Source organism: Prenolepis imparis, unplaced genomic scaffold (assembly GCF_030444845.1).
Source record: "Prenolepis imparis isolate NDT839.2.m4 unplaced genomic scaffold, iyPreImpa1.0 SCAF_4, whole genome shotgun sequence".
Classification (NCBI taxonomy): Eukaryota; Metazoa; Arthropoda; class Insecta; order Hymenoptera; family Formicidae; genus Prenolepis; species Prenolepis imparis.
Window position 1 is genome coordinate 18924481 of NW_028141162.1, and position 22461 is coordinate 18946941.

Here is a 22461-nt window from a genome sequence, read left to right on the forward strand (position 1 = left end):
TCTTCCTCTGCGACTGATAAATCACTTGAAGGCGTTGAGAAAGGCGTCTGTGGTCAAGTCCGACACGACCTCCAAGTGTGCAGCCTTCGTGGCCATACATACAAAGACTGCAACGTATGTTTTAACACGCTTGCTGTTTTTTCGTTTTCCTTCGCGGATATATATCGGTCCGCAAAAATCTACGCCTGTAGAGTTGAATGGTCTCGTGATTGTAATTCTATGCGATGGAAGGTTACCCATTATTTGTTCTGATCTCCGTGGACGAGACTTGAAACAAGTAATACATTGGCGCAATAACTTTTTAATAATGCCGCGCGCCCTGATCGGCCAATAGAGTAGTCGTACCGCAGCGAGGGTTGCTTCAACTCCAGCGTGAAGATTCTTCTTGTGCTCATATTGAATGATTAACTTAGTTAATCTCGCACGACGAGGCAATAATATAGGATGTTTAGTGTCAGGCAGAAGTGTCGAATGCTTCAATCTGCCGCCAATACGCAAAATATCCTCCTCATCGAGGAAAGGATTCATTGCTCTTATGCTGCTTTTATGTGAAATCTCGATACCGTTTCGCAAGGCATTCAATTCTTGAGCGAAGGCTGTTCGCTGTTCTTTTCGTACAAGACCTTTTCTAGCGCATTCCAGCTCTTCGACGGACAATGGATCTGACGGTTTAAAATTATGATTCCTTTTACAGATGCGTGCAAATCTTATGCACATCGCGGTGACTCGAAGAAGCTTGCTGAAATTTGAGAACTTGTCGAATGGATCAATGTCTGCTTGCGTAGGCATTGATATGATTATTGATTTATCCGTTTCGTACAGCTGACTCTCCTCCGACTCCATGATCTCCGAATGCGGCAGAATAACGATATCTTCCTGCAACCACCCAGGACCACTCCACCACAGTTGAGAGTTGATTAATTCCTGCGGACTTATGCCTCTTGAAACTAAGTCAGCTGGATTTTCCTTGGTTCCTACGTGGCTCCACATGTCGACTGCGCTCAATTCCTGTATTTCGCCGACTCGGTGAGCGACAAAAACAGGCAATTTCTTGTTGGTAGCTCTGATCCAGTGGAGCACTATCGAGGAGTCGGTCCAATAGTAACATTTCTTGATGTCGAGCTCTAAGGCATGTTTGACCTTGTCCATTAATCGTGTAAGTAGTTCAGCTCCACATAACTCCAGCCTGGGAATTGAAATCGTTCTGACAGGAGCGACGCGAGATTTGGAGCAGAGTAGATGAGTTTGAACGAATCCATGCGAATCGATACTCCGTACATAGATACAAGCTCCATACGCACGCTCGCTTGCATCGCAAAATCCGTGAAGCTCGAAATGCACGTCATTACCATCATGAAATACCTTACGCCGTACTTTGAATTCATTGAGATCCTGTATCTTCAAGACGTAATCCGTCCATTCCGTATAAATGTCCGAGGGTAATGATTCGTCCCAATCGATTTGAAGTTTCCAAAGTCTCTGAATCATAATTTTGGCAGATAAGATCACCGGTCCCAGAAGTCCAAGGGAATCAAATATTCGAGCGATGTTAGATAAGATCGATCTTTTGGTGCAAGTGCTCGATTCTGATGCTTGCATACAGATCGTATATTGCAATACATCTCTTGAGGGGTTCCATTTGACTCCTAGTGTTTTTGAAGTTCCATCCTTATCTAGCTCTAGTAATGCGCTGACATTTGAGGACTCAATGAAATCTTTCAACAAGTCTTCGCTATTTGAGGTCCATTTTCTGAGTGTGAAACCTCCTCGCTCGAGCAATGCGGTTATTTGATTACGGATGATTAAAGCTTCCTCCTTTGAATTCGTTCCCGTAATTAGATCGTCGACATAAAAGTCGCGACGCGCTATCTTCGCCCCTACGGGAAACTGATCCTCTTCTAAATCCGCAAGCTGATGTACAACCTTGGTGGCTAGAAATGAAGCTGGCGCCGTTCCGTAAGTTAGCGTTAGCAACTCGTAAGTCTTGATTTCCTCTGTTGATTGATCTCGCCATAAAATGCGCTGTAGCGGGATTTGACTCTCATTTAATAGCACCTGCCTGTACATCTTGGCAATGTCTGCGGTCAGGGCGTATTTGAAACTTCTAAATCGAAGAAGTATGCAAAATAATTCTTGCTGCAACACCGGACCAACCATTAAGGAGTCATTCAATGATACTCCACTCGTCGTCTGACTTGATGCGTCGAAAACCACCCTAAGTCTTGTGGTGGTACTCGTTTCCTTTATTACACAATGATGAGGTAAATAACAATGAGAGCCTGTGTCCTGAATTGCCGCTGCGTCCGGTTTAAATTCTCTCATGTGCCGTAAGCTGTTCCTTCAGGTTAGGTTGTAGCCTCAGCTTGCGCTCCAATTTCTTGAATCTGTCGAGAGCGATGTTCTTTGACTCTCCTAGTTTCCGTAGTATCTCTGGTCTCGTTGGTAGAGTTACAATGAATCGACCTTCATTGTTGCGCTTGTAAGTCTGTGTGAAATGTGCGTCACAAATGCGCTCTTCAGGTGTTTGCGTATTTTATCGCTCTGCCCGCTCGATTTGCCAGAAACGCGCGAGATTCGAGTTGAGTTGATCGTTAATCGATAGATTACATATCGTGGCAATCCTTGGTCGTTCTCGCGTCACAAAGTTGCCGGAAGCGACCCATCCAAGCAGTGTCTTCTGCCAGACCGGTTGATCGTTTGAGAGCTTAATTCTTCCGATGCACATTAGATCCAAGAATATTTCCGCGCCAAGTAATAATTCAACGTCAGACGAACGATTGAATTCAGGATCTGCCAACGTAATGCCGTCTGGAATCTGTAGTTCGTGAAGATTGAGATAGTTGACTGGAAGAGCTTGAGTTATTTTTTCGATTATCAGACAATCAAGCTTAGCTTGAAAACCGTTGATCCTTGATTATAGTGTCACCTTTGCGAGTCCACGTGTTTGCGTTGATAACTCACCCACGCCGAGGATTGGTATGTTTGTAGCGTATTGTCTGATACCTAATTTCTTGACGCACTTAGAGATGATAAAACAGGATTGAGATCCGCTATCCAGCAGCGCTCGACAAGGCTTTAGAATGCCTCCTGCATCCAGAATGTTAACTATTGCCGTCGCAAGGATTACCTGTTTATTTTGGCTGACCGCGGCATGATTTACACTTGTAGATATTACGTGATCCTTATCAGGAGGAGTAGATGTCTTCGTGACCTCGGACTCAGGCTGCTTAGTCGCCTGCTCCAAATGCAGCAATGTATTATGACGCTTATTGCATTTTCGACAAGATCCTGATCCACATTGTTTAGCCTGGTGAGCTGCAACTTTCAGACAATTCAAACATAATTTACGAGACTTCGCTTCCTTTATGCGCCGATCCACATCTAGTTCCAGATAATTAGCGCATTTGTATATAGGATGGTCTCCCTTTCCGCAATAGGCACACATGACGTTTGTGGTCGATATGTGAGCTGCTGTGCCTTTATTTTTGTCTGATTTGCCCACCGTCGTATCGAGAGTGGTCCGTTGGTTACGAGATGATGCCTCAAGAGCTCTGCATCGTTGTGCAAGAAAGTTCGTCAATTGATTGAACGTAGGTATTTCTCCTCTTTTTAACGTGGTTTCCCACTCCTTACTTGTGGTCTGATCCAGCCTGCTCGTTACCATGTAAATTATGAGATCATCCCACTGATGAGTGGGCCTTTTTAGCGCCTTGAGTGCTCGTATATGCTTTAGCATATTATCTAACAACTGCCGTAACTCGAGGTCATTTTTCTTATGCAGCTCGGGTTGCTGGAAGAGTGAATGAGCCTTGACATGCTTCTGAATGATGAAGCTGTCATCATCGTACCTTTCCTTTAGCATTCTCCAAGCCTCAGGATAATTCTCGTCTGACGTCTCCAATGAACTGATGACATCCTTGGCTTCATTCATCAGGGCCGACATAAGATACTGTATTTTTTGTACGTTTGGCAATATTGGATTCTCGTGGATCATGCTTACGAACATATTTCGGAATGGAATATTGTTCATAGTTTCCTGAAAAAGTAGGCAAAGTAACGTGGCAACTTTAAATGTTCGTTTGGAAAATTACTTCCCTGAGACGCTGGCGTTCCCTCTCTGTAATGCGGCGCGTTTGGCGCGGCATTATTGTGGCGGGATGACTGAGGAGGCCGTGTGTTGGCGATCTTCCTGTCAATCAAAGTTTCCAGCTCAACGCTGACTGCGAAATATCTATTCTCGAACGTGTCTCTCTCCTGAAGATGGATTATCTCATCTGCTTCCTCGGGTTCGAGCTCTTCGATGGCCGATTGTGCTTCATTGAAAGCCTCCCACAAATCACTCACCTTTTGTAAGCGTTGACGCAACTCAATTACTGATACGTCTGGAACGCTTAAATCGGTTAAGTATGTACTGCATCGCGTTAGACTTCCCTTTATTTGCTTGCGTTTGGCTTTGCATGCTTTGAGTGTCGCTGCTGCGTCCGTCATTATTGATATATGACGTCGAAGCTGTCACTTTTTTGAATTACTTGAACACGTCGAATGCTCGAAAAATGTCTAATGTGCGAGAGACTCTCGTATGGAAAACTTCTCGCACTCGCGGTATAACCTCACTTGCACGTGTAACCTAACTCGCGTGCCTAACTTGCGTCGCATGCGCGAACTGGTCTTTGTGATCTCACTTCTGACCTGCTGCTTCGAGGTTAAGCGTACGGACTTGTGCGGCCTTTTCGGGCGTATCCGGCTCGAAGGACCAAAATATGTTAGTGTCCTTACCAGAGGACCGGTGCTTGGCACGTATTAATCGAATGAATATGTTTTTGCTCTTAACTGTATTTATTTTAATGTCGAATACGCACTGTACAACGCTGTCCGTACACACATATGGCATGAACCTCTCGGCTACACTGACTGACACGCCAACTATCGGGCGTTCACAAATCAATCCACACCAAATCGACGTTACACATAGAAATAGCCTAAACGCATTGCGCAAAAATAAACTGACGATGAATACAAAATAATGCATGACTATGAACATAAATCTAAAGTAAATACTGCACGCACAATAACGTTGTATACAAAATTTCATGTCAAAATTATAATGCCTCTTATGTCGGTCAGACCAGCAGACAGTTGAGAACACGTATTAGAGAGCACAGAAATTACATAAAGGGCGTTTTCCATTTGGTGACACAAGCATCATTCTATCTTTGTTCTCATAGAATGTAGAACAAAGATAGAATGATGCTTGTGTCGACTTGTGTCGCTAAATGGAAAACGCACAAAAAGAAACACCGCGCAAAAATCCGTGATCACGGACCACAGGCTGAATAACCACGAATTTGATTGGGATAACGTTGAGATCTTGGATAAGGAACCGTTTCTAAGAAAGAGATTTGTATCAGAGATGCTGTTTATCAGGTGCCAGATAAATGATCTAAACCGACAAGAAGACACAGAGTGTCTAAGTCAAGCATATATATCTGTTGTGACAAATATGCCTCAAATTTCCTGAAAGACGGTCTTCGTTTAGTTGTTATCGAATTCCTTTATAGAGCCATAAATCATTTGTAACATGAAATTCCATACATTGTATGTTTGAGAGAGGGAGATAGAGAAGGGGGGGAAGCGAGAGGAAAGGGGGACAGTGATAGAGGGAGAGAGACGGAGGGGGGAAAGGGAGAAAGAGGTGGGAGTGAGAGGGAGAGAGAGAGAGTGGAGAGGGAGAGGGAGAGGGAGAGAGAGAGAGAGAGAAGGAGAAATAAATTCCACACATTGTTTGACATTGACTTCGATAACAGGCTATGAGCCGTGGTAGGGCGCCTTATAAATAGCATCAGAACGAATATCTTCTTCACTTGTGCGTCGGGCGCGTCCGCGTACGGTCGTGTGAACGTGCGATGGATGAGTGTGTGAGTAAGAGTGAGCCCCCTTTCGGAAATTCCTCACTATACTCGTCATTATAGTCCACTTTTGAGTACCTCATGACATATTATGTCACTTTGTCTATCTAATGGGATATCGATAGGGGGGGCTCACGGCTTTTGCGCTGCGTGCGGCAGTATGTAGATTCCCCATTATAATTTATTGTATGAAATTTACTGAAGAAGGTTCAAAGAAAGGACCGAAACGTTTAGATTTAATAAATTTGTTATTCCAACAAGTTTGTTTTTAGTATTTGCGTACTTACACCCTACGCGTGGCTCCATATAGCCTCCTTCTGAATTTGTAATATGAAATAATTTTATCCTCTTGGTAAATCTTTGCTTAAGGTTTTTTTGTACCAGTTTCAAATCTGAAACCGTTCTCTAGCTTAATTCTTTATTCTAGATTGATAACTATTCTATCAAAATTATAACATGTATATACATATACACACGAATACAAACACACTCGCAAATACACATTAACAAAACATTAAGAGATATAATTTGATATTAATGTCAAAAATTCTAATTTTATTTATAATTATATAAATATATATTATCTTATACATTGTAAAACTATTAAAATATAAAAAAGTAGATATAGGCATCTATGTATATACATATAGCATAAGTCTAGTAAAAAAAGAGTAAAAAATTCATCGATTCTGTTATTGCTACACTTTAAAAAAGAAAGATGTATAAATATTATAAAAAAATTAAAATATATGCTACAGTAATGTTATAGCAAATTAAAACACATTAAGCATATTATACATATGTGAAAGAGAAAGACAGTTCTATTGTTTTTTTTTATACATGATCACAGTATAAATAATATTTTTACAAATTTTGTAAACATAGGTATAAATATGTATAGATAATAATATATAATGTTGAGTTTCGACAGCGAAACATTTTATCGCTTCCAAAATGTTTCCTCCATAGAATTCGATACAAATAATTTAATGACATAATTTTATGACAGTAATATTATTAATATATACATATATAAATACATATATATGAATATATGTAAATAAAGAAGTTACATTCTGCAATGATTTTATCTAATTCTAATGTTCTTTCATATATATTTTTTAATTTATATTTATTCAATCTTTCATTAATGTTATGGGTACCCGGATACCAACTGCGTGTTTTTGACAAATTGCACCGCGACAAATTCCTTATAGCAGCTGTTAAGCAACAAACATCTTTTTCGTTATATGTTAATAGATTATTTTATAGAGCAGAACTCTTGATATTTTGTTTGAGGTGAAGAAATTTTTTTACATATATTTTTCGTATTTTTACTTTTATTGGATACCCAGATACACGTTTAATGAAAATAAAATTTAAGTGATATTTCCTTTACAAAACATGACATTTTTCGTTTAGGATTACTCAAATAGATTATATTATAAGAAGGTTTATATTATGTAAGTTAAATAAAATAAAAATATGGCGTGCTCACAGCTAATAACTTGATCATCATTAATAGTCGGTGCAATTGGTACGTCAGCTTGATCAGCCGGTGAAATCTGGGGATTGCAACAGATAGATGTCATAAAAAAAAATTCGATATCTTGAACGACTACCGATAATCCCATGGGATCACGAATGTATCCCTCTATCGTTTCCTTTAATTGTCGATTAACTTATTTTTATCTTAGAATTTCTCGACATATCTATTTGCATTATTGGTGCGTAACAAAAGTAAAATAGTGCATCATGTAAACACATACGATGTTTAATACAACATTGTACTTTATGACTGCAATAGGAATGAATTACCCCATGGATTCTGAAACCGAAAATGTCAAATCATTGTTTGTAAGATATTTATTCCTTCTTAGACAACAGACACCAATCATTTATAAATTGCTTTATTCAAGTTATTATTCTAGCAAGCATTGTATTTATGTGTGGCTATATTCTTAAAATTCGCTCGGTTACTTCATTTCATGTAATCAAAATGAAAAAAATCAAAATTTTAGAGATCTTTTTTAATAAGATAAATTTCTTAATTTTTTCAAAGAATCTATCATTAAATAAATGCTTACTGAGAGAGAGACCAATTTAAATTGTGACAAAATATTGAATTTTAATTTTGCTAAAAAAAAATCTTTCTTATTTATCAACGTAATTAAACCTTTATTAATCTCACATTGTCGGAGTTTTTGTACATAATTATTTCTACATGTAATTCTATACACAAACTTCATTTTTTGACTTTTTTCCATTATAGAATATATTATTTAAAAAATACATCAGAATCAGAAATATTTACCTCTATATCCATCATATAATTGCCATAATTTATCAAATATGATTTGCTGATCTCCTCTAAGAAAAGAATAAGTCTTAGGTTGTCCTTAATTGCACTTTTGACCATTAAATATGTTATGAAGAGTCCTTCATACTTATATGCAAGGCAAACTGAATACAAAATTTCTATTCGGATTGACCTATATAACTTCGTTCAGACTGTTAATGACACAACGCCTTTCCTTCAGTATATTTTCTAAAGAATAAAATAGATAAATATTTAAAAAATAAAATTCAGAAGAAACAAATATTAAGCATTGTAATTATAAACTATTACAATTAAAATTTATAAATAAATCTCATAAGACTCTTAACAATATAATATAATTGAACATATATCACAAGCATATTGTACTTGCGAGATCGGTGGATTTCATTATTGATGAAATTGAAAGTGATATTTAATGTCAAAAAATAGAAAAATTACATTCTCCAATTTATTATATTTAAAAATTTAATGTTCTTTCTTTCTGCCGTGAAAACTGACAAAATCATACTTTAAATTTAAATTTATTGTGCATATATATAAAACGCTATACAATTGGCTTAATTATAATTAACCCATATTTAGAAAAAAAATTTGTCAATCTAATTGCAAAACTTGTCAAATTATTGCCATTAAATAACATTAAAATATAAATTCTTTAGACAACAATATATAAAATAAATACCAGAAAATACATTTTTATATATAGCAAGATATATTTTAGATTATTTTTTTTCGATAAATCAACTCAATTATATAATTTTATATAATAATCTTCGAACTTACCAACGTTTCTTGCTTTTTTTTTACTCATCCTGTTTTCCATTCAGATTTAGTTATAAAATTGCAAAAGTATTATAGACACAAAAATATGTATCCTACGAAGTTTGCAAATATTTTATTTAACAGCTTTGATCGCAATATTATTTAACAATTACAGAATTGCTCACGTATTGTTAATTAGCGTTGCTATAGAATGCAATATTTGCGATGATAATTGAGACGAATGTGAAATTATTTTGTTCTTCTTGGTATATCTTTTCTTTCACGTGAGATTCTTTTGCTTATAACTTTCAAATCTGAAACCGTACTCTCGCTCGATTTTTCGTAGACTGAAGATAACCATTCTATCAGATTCATGACATATACACACGGATACAAACGCACTCCCTCACAGATACACATAATTAAAAGACATCAAAACATATTATTTAATATTGATGTCAAAAATTCAAAATTTATTTATATTTATATAAATATATGTCATGATACAATTATGAAAATATATAGAAATAGATAAACACACACATATATATATGCATATATAGCGTACGTCAAATGTAAAAATGTTACAAATTTATCGATTTTGTTAATGTTGGACAATATAAAAGAAAATTTAAATTACATATTTTATGAAAAAAAATTAATAAATTATAATGCAATCAGCTGTAGCAACATTATAAAAAAGTTAAAATAGAGTCAAAAATATCGCATTGTTGCACATGTTTGAAAGAGAAAGATATACACTGATCCACAAAATTAACTATCTTCTCCGTAGTGCAACTTTATGGGGTAATGCTAATGCTGACGGTAATTGAATAAAAATGTATAGGTAACATTGATACGTAATAACTCCGCGAGAAAAAATTGTACGAACTTTATTTTTTCTTTAATTTGCAAGGAAAAGTTTATATTTTACGATGATTATGATAAGATTTGCGAAAAAATTTGTTTCACCCCGTGGAGTGCGTCAAAGTACTCAATTTTTTAGAGACAAATCACGTCCTTATTTTTGAAGGGGTAGCTTGCAGGAGGGAGAATAAATTCAGAATCTGTTTAATCAGCTTTTCAAAGTAGAGACTTCAAGCTTGTCAGTGAAAAAATATTTTTCAAATACGATAATTTTTAGCGGAGTTATACTTAACTTTGTGAAATGTTTACATGAAATTACTTATTATGCGTTAATTTTGTGGACGAGTGTATTAATGTATGTTCTATTAAATTTTGATAGTAGAATTATTATTCACATAATTGTGTAAGCAATATATAAATATGTACAATAATGTATAATGTTAAACTTCGAATATGAACAATTTTTTAATTTCTAAATTGGCTCTACCAAAAAATATAGATACAATAATTTAATGAAATGTGTGACAGAAATATTATACATACATACATGCATACACAAGTGTATAATATATATAAATATATAGGTATGAATATGTACTTATATGTATGTGTATATCATTTCACTGATTTATCGAAATTTATAAATTATATATATCATCAAATAATAATATCAATGCTTACTATTGTATATGTTATGTTTTACATATTTATCAGTAAATTAGAAAGGCAAGAAATTATAAAACAGTCAACTTTAAATTATGAAATAAATTAATGAGAATGATTCCAATCTTTTTTGTTAAAACAACTTTAAAAAATACGAGATTTCTTTTTTTTTTAGTTTCAAAAATTCATAATTCAAATTTAATACAAGCACACGTTAAATTCAAATGACAAAACGATTATTTTATTAGCCTCCGAATTTTTAAAAGTTAAAATTGTTCATAAAGTATATCGCACACAAAGTATAATGCGTGTCAATTCAAATCGTCCAAAAGTTGAATCACTTAAGAGAAAATGAAAGCTTCAATAATTAAATACCATTATGCAGTAATAATTATAGATTTGTTATATTAATCATTTTGTATAACTAATTTGTGTTTTTCTAAAACTTAATCTTTATCAAACATGTAAATTTGTTTTGCGTAGGCCACATAAACTATTTTAAACTATTGCTATTTTTAACTGAGGGTTGCATTCTTTTAATATTCAAATAATTAATAAAATACCATTTTTTTAAAAACATATTTTTTCAAAGAATCCATTTCTTCAAATCTTGTTTTGTCCACACTATTTTTAAAAGGTTTCGGAGAGCCGCAGCTTTTTCGTTAGCGGGCCGCATGCGTCCCGCGGATCGTGTGTTTGAGATGACTGACCTATATCCTTTGGTACAATTTGCGAAACGGTCTCAGCATTAGTGCAAGTGCCGACATACATGATTTCTTCATATTCTGTGTCATAGACCAACCAAACGAACGGATGGTTGCAATTTACGTCGACTATATTGTTGTCCGGAGAGGACTCTCCGTTAATCACAGTCATCGCATGTACGTCCGAATCATTCCTTCTGACATTGATATTAGTACGGTGTACAGCTTTGCCGATGTGCACACTGAAGTTTTGCCCTGATTGATCACGCCCAGCTTGATAGATCTCAGACGTGAGCAATTCTTCGTCGCCAAATGCTTTCAGCAGCTCGCGGATTGTCAGATTTCTTTCAATTTTGAAGTGCGAAAAAGAAGAGTCAGGTGTAACACGATTTAAGTTCGTTGTTCTACTATCTCTTAGCAGATTGCGCAATTTATAGAGTCCATCGCTGCTCGACAATCGTTTAGTCAAATTTAAAAGGTCAGTGTGGCTAATATTCTCATTGATCATCCATCTACCTGAGGTTAACGAAGCAGGTACGAACACAAACAGCGACATTTTATCATCATTATACGATATGTCGCTCACGTGCATGCTCAATTCCTCATAAAAGTCTAAAAAAAAAACTGTTACGTCCGGCGGACTCCACGATTCTTTTCTTTCCCACGACCAAGGCGAAGTTTGTTGTTAGGTAAATAAAAAAGGAAGAAAAGAGATAATAATAATCTAAGCGGCACGTATATAATAAAACGAAAACGTGCCCAGCGAAACGGACAGCTGCAGATATCGTGAGCGACCGATAAATATTACAAAATCGGTAAATAAAAAAAACCAGGCGGAAAGATGCCGAAAGCGGATTCTTGCCGACACCCTCGCGAATAATAAGTTAAAATCACATATCGGCAAAACATAAAGACGGCGAGAGCGAGCCGAAAGCGAGCTCACCTTTGAGGGGAGTAGGAATACAATGAGAGTTCTAACCCATGGGGCTCCGAGGGGGGCGCGGGGCGGGGGGTTCTCCATGGCGAGAGGTATGACGTCACGTGGGGCGGGGGGGGGATCTTGTAGGCGAGGGGGATGACGTCACGCGGGGCGGGGGCGCTTATCGCTGTGCGGGAGACGCTTATCGCGTATTGTTTTTCATAAACAAAACAGCGTATTGTATTAATTTGAATTATCTACCATGTTTTATTATAAACAAAACACCGCAAAGTGAGCGCCGATATTCGGCCGCCCTCGCGGTACTTCCCCTCCCCTCCCCCATAAGGCGACGCGCTTTGGCGGTACTTCCGCCCTCCCCCTCCCCTTCCCATATGTGACGTTTCTTCCTCATTGTTTAGGAAGAATTATTTTGCGATAATTTTGCCGACATTCGGCCACCCACGCGGTACCTCCCCTCCTCAATCTGAGGGGATCTTGGGGGGTCGCGCTTATCGCAATGAACACGTCGGAACACGTGTTTTTTTTCGCGGTAAAAGACCGTGTTGCATTACGCGCCGATATTCGGCAGCCTTTGCGGTACCTTTCCCCTCCCCCTAAGCGGAATTCTTTCTCATTGTTTAGGTAGCGCCGATGTCCGGCCGCTTGAATTTTTATAAACAAAAATGAGCGCCGATGTCCGGCCGCTCTGTGTCAAAAGCGATAACGTGATGAAGGGAGATCACCTTTCTGATATGTAATTAAACAATCCGTTAATCATGAAGAGAGGAAGAAATGATTAGACGAAATATAATAAGGACTGCTGCCACTTCAAACCATAGTACGTAATTTGCAAGCGCACAGATATGTCGGTCGAAAAAAAAAGTATAGCGGGTGCAAGTGCTCTATAGAACGTGATTTTAAAAAGTGTGGAAAAATGGAAAACATCGAGCAGACTGAACGCGACCTGTTGGAGCGGTCCCATCAAATCGCCACCTTGGGCGAGTATTTTGAATGGGCGCTGCGCTGCGAGGAATTTATCAAACTGCTCGAAGAAAACAGCCGTGTCAAGCGTCCGCGACTCTCGATTGGATATAGACAATCTTTGGTTGCTAGAATCGCGCGACTCGAGGGTGCAAAAACTCGATTGCAGAGACAATTTATATCCAGTGGTGGTAATTACAGTGGCGACAATAACGCGAGAAGACTCGTTTGGCGAGAGATCGATACCGCGTTTGAAAATCGTATACTGACCGGTGCGGTGATTAACGCAGACTATATCGAACCGCGACAATTTTTGGAAGATGCTAGTAGTGTAGTACTCGAGCAAGTGCAAGACGTTATAAAAATACACAACTGTGTAAAAGTAAATACAGTGTTCAACGGTGAGTTTGTGACAGGTGATAAGCGGGCCAACAAAAGTATTAACACGAGAAATTATGAACTCTTTAGCACGTCCGATTTACGCGAGTGGTATGAGCGGCACGTCATCGAAACCATATTGACGTCTCTCGAAGAGTTTCAGGAACGTGATAGCGGATGGGCATTGTCACGAATCCACGATCTTACGGTCAACGTCAACAAGTGCAATCTTATGCGCGCAGGATGTCATATTAAATTACCGCGAGAAATTATGACGAAGAGAGCGGTATTAATGCGATCAACGGATAATGCGTGTTTCGCGTGGTCAGTGGTGGCCGCTCTGTACCCCGCTGAAAAATATATTGAGAGAACATCTTCATATCCGCACTATACAACGGTGTTAAATTTACAAAACATTGAGTTTCCAATAACGTTGAATCAAATAAAAAAGTTTGAACATGTAAACGATATCTCAATCAACGTCTACGGCATCGAGAGGAAGAAGGAATTATCAATTCTTCCGATACGACTCGCCGATCGGAAAAGAGAAAAACATGTGAATTTGCTGTACGTGGAGGAGGAGGACGACAACGTTGGACATTTCGCGTATATCAAAAATCTGTCTCGCCTCGTAAGCTCGCAACTGAGCAAACACAATGGTCAAAAATATATCTGTGATCGGTACGTATATTTATTGCAAATTATATATAATTGTAAATAAAATCGTAATTTCTTTCACAGATGCTTGCATTATTTCGGATCAGAGGACAAGTTGCAGGCACATACGGTAGACTGTGGAGAAATGAACGACTGCGCTATCCGATTACCAAGCGATAAAGATAAGTGGCTCGGCTTCGACAACTACAACAGAAAAGAGCGGCTTCCATTCATGATGTATGCCGACTTGGAGTGTGTGCTGAGGAAGACATGTCATACGATCGGAACACGTGTCATACGATCAACATCACGAGGTATTTAGCGTTGGGTACTATGTGCAATGCTCGTACGATGAAACATTATCCGCATACCGATCTTATCGCGGTGCCGATTGTGTCGCGTGGTTCGCCAACAAACTCGAGAAATTAGCGCATCACATAAAGGGTATTTTGTCTGATAATGTCCCCATGATAAATTTAACATCAGACGAGTGGGAAAAATTTCATAGCGCCACGCAATGTCACATTTGTGAAAAACCGTTTGCGCCGGACGATAATCGAGTATGCGATCATTGTCATCTAACTGGGCGATACAGGGGTCCCGCACACTCAAACTGTAATCTAAATTACAAAGACTCTTATATCATTCCTGTAGTTTTCCACAATCTATCCGGTTACGACGCACATTTTATCATAAAAGAAATAGCTACCGCATACGAAGGACGTGTAGATGTGCTTCCAATAACAAAAGAAAAATATATTTCATTTACAAAGACTGTCAATAGTACCGACGACGATGACAAAGATCGGAAAGCTTGCATAAAATTACGATTCATCGATTCATACAAATTTCTCAGTGCTAGTCTTAACAAATTAGCATCTTTTCTCGATAAGAATAAGTTAAAAATTTTACGTTTCAATTTTTCCGCATTATCCGCTCACAATTTCGAATTATTGACGCGAAAAGGTGTCTTTCCGTACGAGTATATTGACTGCGTGGACAAGCTGCAGGACACGCGTTTACCGCCGCGCGAATCGTTTTACAGTTCTTTGACCGGTGACACTGTATCCGAGAGCGATTACGCGCACGCTGAGAACGTCTGGAATCGATTCTCCCTTCGAACTCTAGGCGAATATAGCGATTTATACTTAAAAACTGATGTCTTGTTATTAGCAGATATTTTTGAAAACTTTCGCGACACTTGGATCGCGAGTTATGGACTCGATCCTGCGTATTATTATACTCTTCCCGGGTATACATGGGACGCGATGCTAAAACATACAAATATTACGTTTGAATTGCTTATCCGATATCGACATGGTTATGTTTATTGAACGGGGTATACGCGGTGGTCTAAGTCAATGCTCCAACAGATACGCGCATGTTAATAACAAGTACATGCAGTCATATGATTCATCGAAACCATCGTCGTACCTTATGTACTTCGATGTAAATAATTTGTATGGATGGGCAATGTGTCAACCATTGCCTTATGCCGATTTTCGATGGGTGGAAGACATTTCAAACTTTGACGTTAACGCGATCGCTCCGGATTCGCTCACAGGTTATATTCTCGAGGTTGATCTAGAGTACCCACAAAATAAACACAACACACACATTGACCTACCGTTCTGTCCGACGCGCGACAAGCCGCCCGGCAAGCGAGAAGATAAGCTCCTCGCGACGCTATATGACAAGAAGCGTTACGTCATACATTATCGCAACCTGCAGCAGTGTACACGTCACGGTCTTCGTATCGTAAAGATACATCGCGTATTACAATTTACTCAATCTGCATGGCTCCGCGATTACAGCGAACTCAATACGAAATTTAGAACACAAGCGAAAAATGATTTTGAAAAAAATTTGTACAAATTGATGAACAACGCAGTATTCGGCAAAACTATGGAAAACGTTCGAAATCATGTAGATGTAAAATTATTGACAAAGTGAGACGGACGATACGGTGCGGAAGCGATGATCGCGAAACCAAATTTCCATAGCAGGAGCGTCTTTTCGGAAAATTTAATCGCCGTTGAATTACGTAAACTAGAAGTAGAATTTAACAAACCAATCTATGTTGGTATGTGTATACTCGATATATCGAAAGTGTGTCTATACGAATTTCACTATGAGTAAATGTCACCGCTCTATCGTGAAAGATGTCGGATAATGTACACCGACACCGACAGTTTAATATATCACATCGAGTGCGATGATGTGTACGAGAACATGAAACGCGATATCGCTAGATTCGATACGAGCGATTATCCAATTGACAACGCGTACGGTATAGCGCATGCAAACAAAAAGGTGCTAGGCTTGATGAAAGACGAGAATAACGGCGCGATAATGACCGAATTCGTCGGGCTTAGAGCAAAAATGTACGCGGTGAGGGTGGACGGCAAAAAAGACACTAAAAAAGCAAAAGGTGTCAAAAGTAATGTCGTAGCGCGTAGTATAACATTCGACGATTATACGCGGTGCCTGAATGACGAGATTGAAATGACACGTCAGCAGTCATGTATTAGATCGAAATTGCACGAAGTGTATACCATCCGCGAGACGAAAATTGCTCTAAGTCCGTACGACGATAAGCGGTATATTATACCTGATTCGACCGACACATTACCATGGGGACATTACCAGATACCCTTATAAAATATAATGTAGTATAATGTGTGTGTGTGTGTGTGTATGTGTGTATGATATATTGTTATGTAACATATGTGTAATATATTGTAACGATTAAAGGAAAGGATGTATTAATAAAGATTTTGTATTTCATATATTTCATGTATATTTTTATATATTTTATACGTTGTACACATTATATTTTTCTTAAAATAAATAGTCTATATGAATTAAATCACATTGTCCTTATGTATCCAAGAATTGTGTGAATTGTCAAATCCCATCCATTTCACGTAAACCTCGTCACCCTTCCTGCGCAGTACTTTCTCCACAAGATACATGTCCGGATAATTCGCACGATGCAACTCATACTCGTAAAACGCTCTAGCGACAGATGTTTTGCGATAGTCCTCGAGTAGATAGCTTACGGGATTAGTACGCTGCACTTTAACAATCTTAAAAACCTCCGTCGTCCAATTTGGCGTGTAACCCTTCTCGAAAAGTTTCTTGTACTTGCTAACGCGTACTGAGTCACCTACTTTGAATTTCGCCGGAGCGGCAATCTTTATGTTACTATATACCGTTTTTAAAAGTTTATCAGCGATCGCGGGGGTGACGTCGGCGGGTCGCATGCCGATTGTTCGGTGCTTGCGCGCGTTATAATCCGATACGAGTCGCGGCAACGCGTCGATCCATTTGTAAGTTCCATTCAGCGTAAACATCTTCCACATGTCGTTCTTCAGCGTACGATTGAATCGCTCGACGACCGATGCCTTCATTACCGAATATGTAGAATAATGATTGATGTTATGTTTCCGTATAAGCCGTTGCACGTCAGCGTTGTAAAATTCCTTCCCCATATCAGTTTTTCGGGCATCTCTTGCTATCTCGAATTATTTCGGCGATAGCGTCAGCCGTCTCGCTTCCACCTTTACTCTTGAGTGGTACGGCCCACGCGTACTTGCTCAACACATCGATGATGGTGAGTATGTAGTGATAACCTTTGTTGAAACGAGAATACGGACGCATCTCGACGATGTCGGCTTGCCACAGATCATCATATCCTCGCACTATGACATGTCTTCGGGGAAAATTTTTTCTCGCCGGCGCGTGCAGTTCGTTCACCAACTGCCGTCTCTCTAAACTATGTTGTTTCATTGCTTCGTCGGTTTTTTTTCTCGATCGTCGTTTACTGCTGCTTGTTTTATCACTCATTTCCGTTACTGAGCCGTTCGTAGCCGTTCTTGAGCCGTTAATAGTCGTTCTTGACCCGTTCTTGAGCCGTTCGTAGCCGTTCTTGACCCGTTCTTGAGCCGTTCATAGTCGTTCTTGACCCGTTCTTGAGCCATTCGTAGCCGTTCTTGACCCGTTCTTGAGCCGTTCATAGCCGTTCTTGCGTTGTTTACTTCCGTTCTTGACCCATTCGAAAATCGTTCTTGATTCGTTCGCAGCCTTGTTCACAGTCGTTTCTAACCCGTTCGTAGCCGTTCCTGACCCGTTCGCAACCGTTCCTGACCCGTTCGCAACCGTTCCTGTTGATAGTAGCCTTGTATGTAGCCTTTAATGACTTGTTCGTAGCTTCGTTCGCAACCCTGCTTGAGTTGTTCGTACCCTCGTTCGCAGCTGTTGCTAGGCCGTTCACTACCACTACCACTCATTGTAGTTAGATAGCAGTTCGATAATCCTTCGTAGCCGTTCGATAACCGTTCGATAGCCGCTCCTAACCCGTTCACTGCTGCTCATTCAGGTTGATAGTCGTTTTTGAGTTAGCATTAGCTGTACTGTTGAAGTTCGTTTATCGCAGTCTGTACTGCTCGCACGTCCTTCTCGAACGAAGTCAGCTTCTCATCTGATTCTTTCTGTTGATTCATCAATCTTTTAACGCAGGATTCCACATACAGTTTGTTGACAGCATCAGTGTCAGCTTCAGGTTGCGCTACACGACGAATCTTGCGCGATCTTGCATCATAGTCTGTAGCGACACGACACATAGCGTTTCCGCGCACGTAACTTCTCACCAATCTATCCCAATGATCGCTTGTGCCAGTTGCATCATTTCTCCGTTCGAATAATCCAAATTTGTTGATAGACATTTTTCGGTGCGAATGACGCCGATCGACTGATTAGTTTTGCCGAGACCCCGTTTAATTTATAATAATGCCTGCTTCGCGAAGTTCCTCGATGATCGACAGGATCTCGTTGTTGTGAGCGTTGTGGCCAGCTCGGCGCGAACCATCGAGCAATTGTACCCGATCCACTAGCTCGTTGGGGTCGTCCCAGTGCACGTAATCGATTTTATTGTCGGTTAGCGTCATCGCTTGAGGCATGAATACACCCTTTCCAGACTTTTTCTTTTCAATTGACATCAACGGTGCGATTATTTGTTTGTATTTGTATCCCCTGTTGCTCCGTAATTGACCTTGCGCTTCATATTTGCGTTTATGCGCGTTCGTCGCCAATAATATGCTCTTGTATTTTTGCATATCGTCTTCCGTGTAAATAACATCATCGGGAATCCTCTTGAAGACTAGCTCGTATAATCCAGGTGTACCAATGTACTTTACTTTGTCTATAATTATAGAATCATATTTATCCATGTCAAATCGTTTGTTACCGACCAACATTCCATCCTTTTCGAAATAGACACCATATACGTGATCGATCTCGTTTTTTTTATCACCACCGAGGAGAGCGCCCATGTATTTTTGTCCCAGTGGTCTGAAGTGCTCTCGCAACATTTCTTGACCTTCCGACGTTTGTAACGTGTTTCGAACGGATGTTTCAAGTGAATTGCTTGTGGTTTCGAAAACATTTTCGTTTGCGAGTGATTCGGGTATTGTAAATGGTAGGATTCTCGTTGTCGCGGACTGTGTAGAGGTGGACGGTGTAAAGCTTATCGGTGGTTCATCCAGTAAAAATCCGTCCGATGTACGTGGTGTCGATGAGCGATTTGTGTTTGGTCGTTTTCTCTTTTTCGGTGTCGCATCTTCCTCCTCCTCCTCGTACCGCTTAACAGCGGGTAACGTTTTAATTTTCACGTCAGCTTTACTCTCGGGTTCGTATTTCACTCCGATCAAGCTCGCGTTGTCGACAATCTTTTGTAGTGGTTCGATAATAGGTTTAAAGTGAGTCTTGACTGCGATATCGTCATCGATCTTATCAGTCTTTAAAGCACGATGTTTCTTACGGATCGATTCGCTGGTTTTCACAATTTCCTTCGCAATCTTTTCACGCTCGCGAATGTTATGGTTATCAGCCATGTCTGCAGAGTGCTCGCGTTTCACTCTTCTCGACAGAATATCGGCAGCGACTAATCGTTTTGCGGTATCACAAACTCGTTAAATCCTTTTCTGTATCGCCCGTTTGTAAGCAAGCTGTCCTTGTCTATCACTAGGAATCCATACTTTTGTTGTCAACAAATACGACATAATTTACTGAAATCTTCGTACGACATGTCGGTATTCACATGATCGTTGTACACGTGTTTCAAGTTGGTACCGTCCTGTTTAAACAAGATCAGTAAGTTCGCGTTGTCGCGTATAAGATGTTTTGGTATTCTCGCGTACGTCTGACAGAGATAGAAGCAATCAACGTTCGAGTGGCGTCCCATTGAAAAGTACTCTCTTATCGTATCTTGCTTGTCACACGCCACGTCATCAAAGATGAAAATCGAGTTTGGACATGCCTCGCTCGGTGGAATGACGTCACTGTTATTGGTGAATGTAAAGTAGCCGATTTCTTCGATCGACGTCAACAAATTCTCTAGATACCGATATTTCGGCTGTTGCAGTGACTTTGAGTACACGTACACGTTTTCGAAGCAAACACCGTGCGGGCTTTCTATCAAACTAATCAAGACGTTAGTTTTACCGCAATTCGAGGGGCCGCAAACGATCGCGCGTATAGTAGTCGGCAACATCGTACCATGTCTGCGCATCTCCGCGTTGTCCCCCACCGAGCGTAATCTGTCGTCGCAATTCGTCACGCGTATCGTCAAAGGTTGTCGCACGAATCTCATTTTCCCACTCCCCGATTGAATCGAACGCTTGCCTATTTATAGCTGCGCGGAACCACGAATCGCTCAGTAACGAAAAAATGTTTGTTCTGCTAACAAGTGCTTCCGATATTCACGGTTTAAGCGCCGAACAGCTGCAATTTGTGCCAAAAGCAATTTTACTGCAATGTGAAAATCACATCCACTACGTGTGGGACAAGCTTCCGGAACACATAAAGGCGGATCCAGAGATTCAGGCCTGTCGCCGCTGTTTCGAACATTACAATCGACCGTGGCAGCGAACCCACATCGACGGTCCAGCGCCGATGATAAAGGATTGCAGCGAATGTCAGCGAAAAAAATAGGTAGAGGACTATTAAATCACGCAATAAACGCACTTCCAATCGAATTCCATATCCCCGGCTATCAGTTTTGTGGTCCGGGCACGCGGCTACAAAAGCGATTAGCCAGAGGCGATCGAGGTATCAACCCATTGGACACGGCGTGCCGTGAACACGATATTGCGTACTCTCGGAGCAACGATCTCACCGAGAGACACGTGGCGGATAAGTACTCGCCGACAAAGCGCGAACTCGTATCATTGCGAGAGATTCGACTCTCGGTGAAAGAGCCGCCGCCACAGCTGTCTGGGCAGCGATGAAAACCAAGACGAAGCTCGGTATGGGTCTGAAGACGACGACGAAGACGAAGACAAAGAAAAAGACGACGAAGAAACGGATACTTCCGGTATCGAAACGCGGTGGCATATTGCCAATTCTATCAATGTTGGGCGCGCTTGGATCCATGATTGGTGGAGCGGCTGGTGTAGCAAAGATGGTGAACGACGGAAAAGCTGCACAACGTCAGTTGCAAGAGATGCTACGTCACAATCGCGCCATGGAAGGTCACGGATTGTATCTCGCTCCATACAAACACGGACGAGGAGTTTCAAGGAGAAAAAAAAAAAAAAAAACGTCAAAGAGACGCTAAAAATGCCAAAGGGCGAAACTACTAATATACAATTGCTGCAACTGGCAAAACGTATGCGCATTCCATACTTTAGAGGTGTTTTCATGCGTGATTCGCTACCGATCGGTGGTATATATCAAAACGAGAGCAGCATCATAAATTTGGATAACGCTAAAGGATCGGGTACTCATTGGGTGGCGTACGCAAAGAGGGGGAATCGCGCTATATATTTCGACAGTTTTGGCAATCTTCGACCACCGAATGAATTGGTGCAATATTTCGGGCGGAATGTGACAAAGATACAGTACAATCACACACCTGTTCAAACTTATGATCAGAGCATCTGTGGACAATTGTGTTTGCAGTTTCTCCGAACGGTCGATACACGTGAATTTAAAGACGGACATTGCATTATTTAACTCAGTATTCGTTAAACAGTTTTGCTGATATGTCTATGACATTCACGCTGACTGGAAAGAGTAGCGTCCTCGCGGCAAACTACTTTCCCGCCATAGATTTGAGCGACGATGAATACGAACTCGGTCTAGCGGATTTTGAGACTTATCACACGATATCGAACGTGAATTCCTCGAATAATAAATTTTACTTTGGCAAAGATGACGCGGAAATTACGATTCCCGAGGGATCGTACGAGCTGCAAGCGATACATGAGTTTTTGAAACATG

At 39.9% G+C, this 22461-nt stretch overlaps 5 protein-coding genes across 5 annotated transcripts; 1 reads left to right on the plus strand and 4 right to left on the minus strand.

The window, feature by feature from the left end:
* Positions 1 to 21: 21 nt before the first annotated feature.
* On the minus strand, positions 22 to 2157 carry LOC145935229 (uncharacterized). The gene has a single exon (XM_083036376.1). The coding sequence runs from the start codon at positions 2155 to 2157 to the stop codon at positions 22 to 24; it is 2136 nt and encodes a 711-aa protein (XP_082892502.1).
* Positions 2158 to 2308: 151 nt separating this feature from the next.
* On the minus strand, positions 2309 to 3994 carry LOC145935230 (uncharacterized). The gene is made up of 3 exons (XM_083036378.1): positions 2962 to 3994; positions 2642 to 2853; positions 2309 to 2485 (listed from the first exon to the last, which is right to left on the minus strand). The coding sequence occupies exons 1-3, from the start codon at positions 3992 to 3994 to the stop codon at positions 2309 to 2311; spliced, it is 1422 nt and encodes a 473-aa protein (XP_082892504.1).
* Positions 3995 to 11169: 7175 nt separating this feature from the next.
* On the minus strand, positions 11170 to 11835 carry LOC145935231 (uncharacterized). Its single transcript, XM_083036379.1, has one exon. It carries the CDS (start codon positions 11833 to 11835, stop codon positions 11170 to 11172), a length of 666 nt encoding a protein of 221 aa, XP_082892505.1.
* A 7121-nt stretch (positions 11836 to 18956) lies between these two features.
* LOC145935232 (uncharacterized) lies at positions 18957 to 20072 on the minus strand. The gene has a single exon (XM_083036380.1). The coding sequence runs from the start codon at positions 20070 to 20072 to the stop codon at positions 18957 to 18959; it is 1116 nt and encodes a 371-aa protein (XP_082892506.1).
* Positions 20071 to 21796, plus strand: LOC145935233 (uncharacterized). Its single transcript, XM_083036381.1, has 2 exons — positions 20071 to 20149; positions 21378 to 21796. The coding sequence occupies exons 1-2, from the start codon at positions 20071 to 20073 to the stop codon at positions 21794 to 21796; spliced, it is 498 nt and encodes a 165-aa protein (XP_082892507.1).
* Positions 21797 to 22461: the final 665 nt, after the last annotated feature.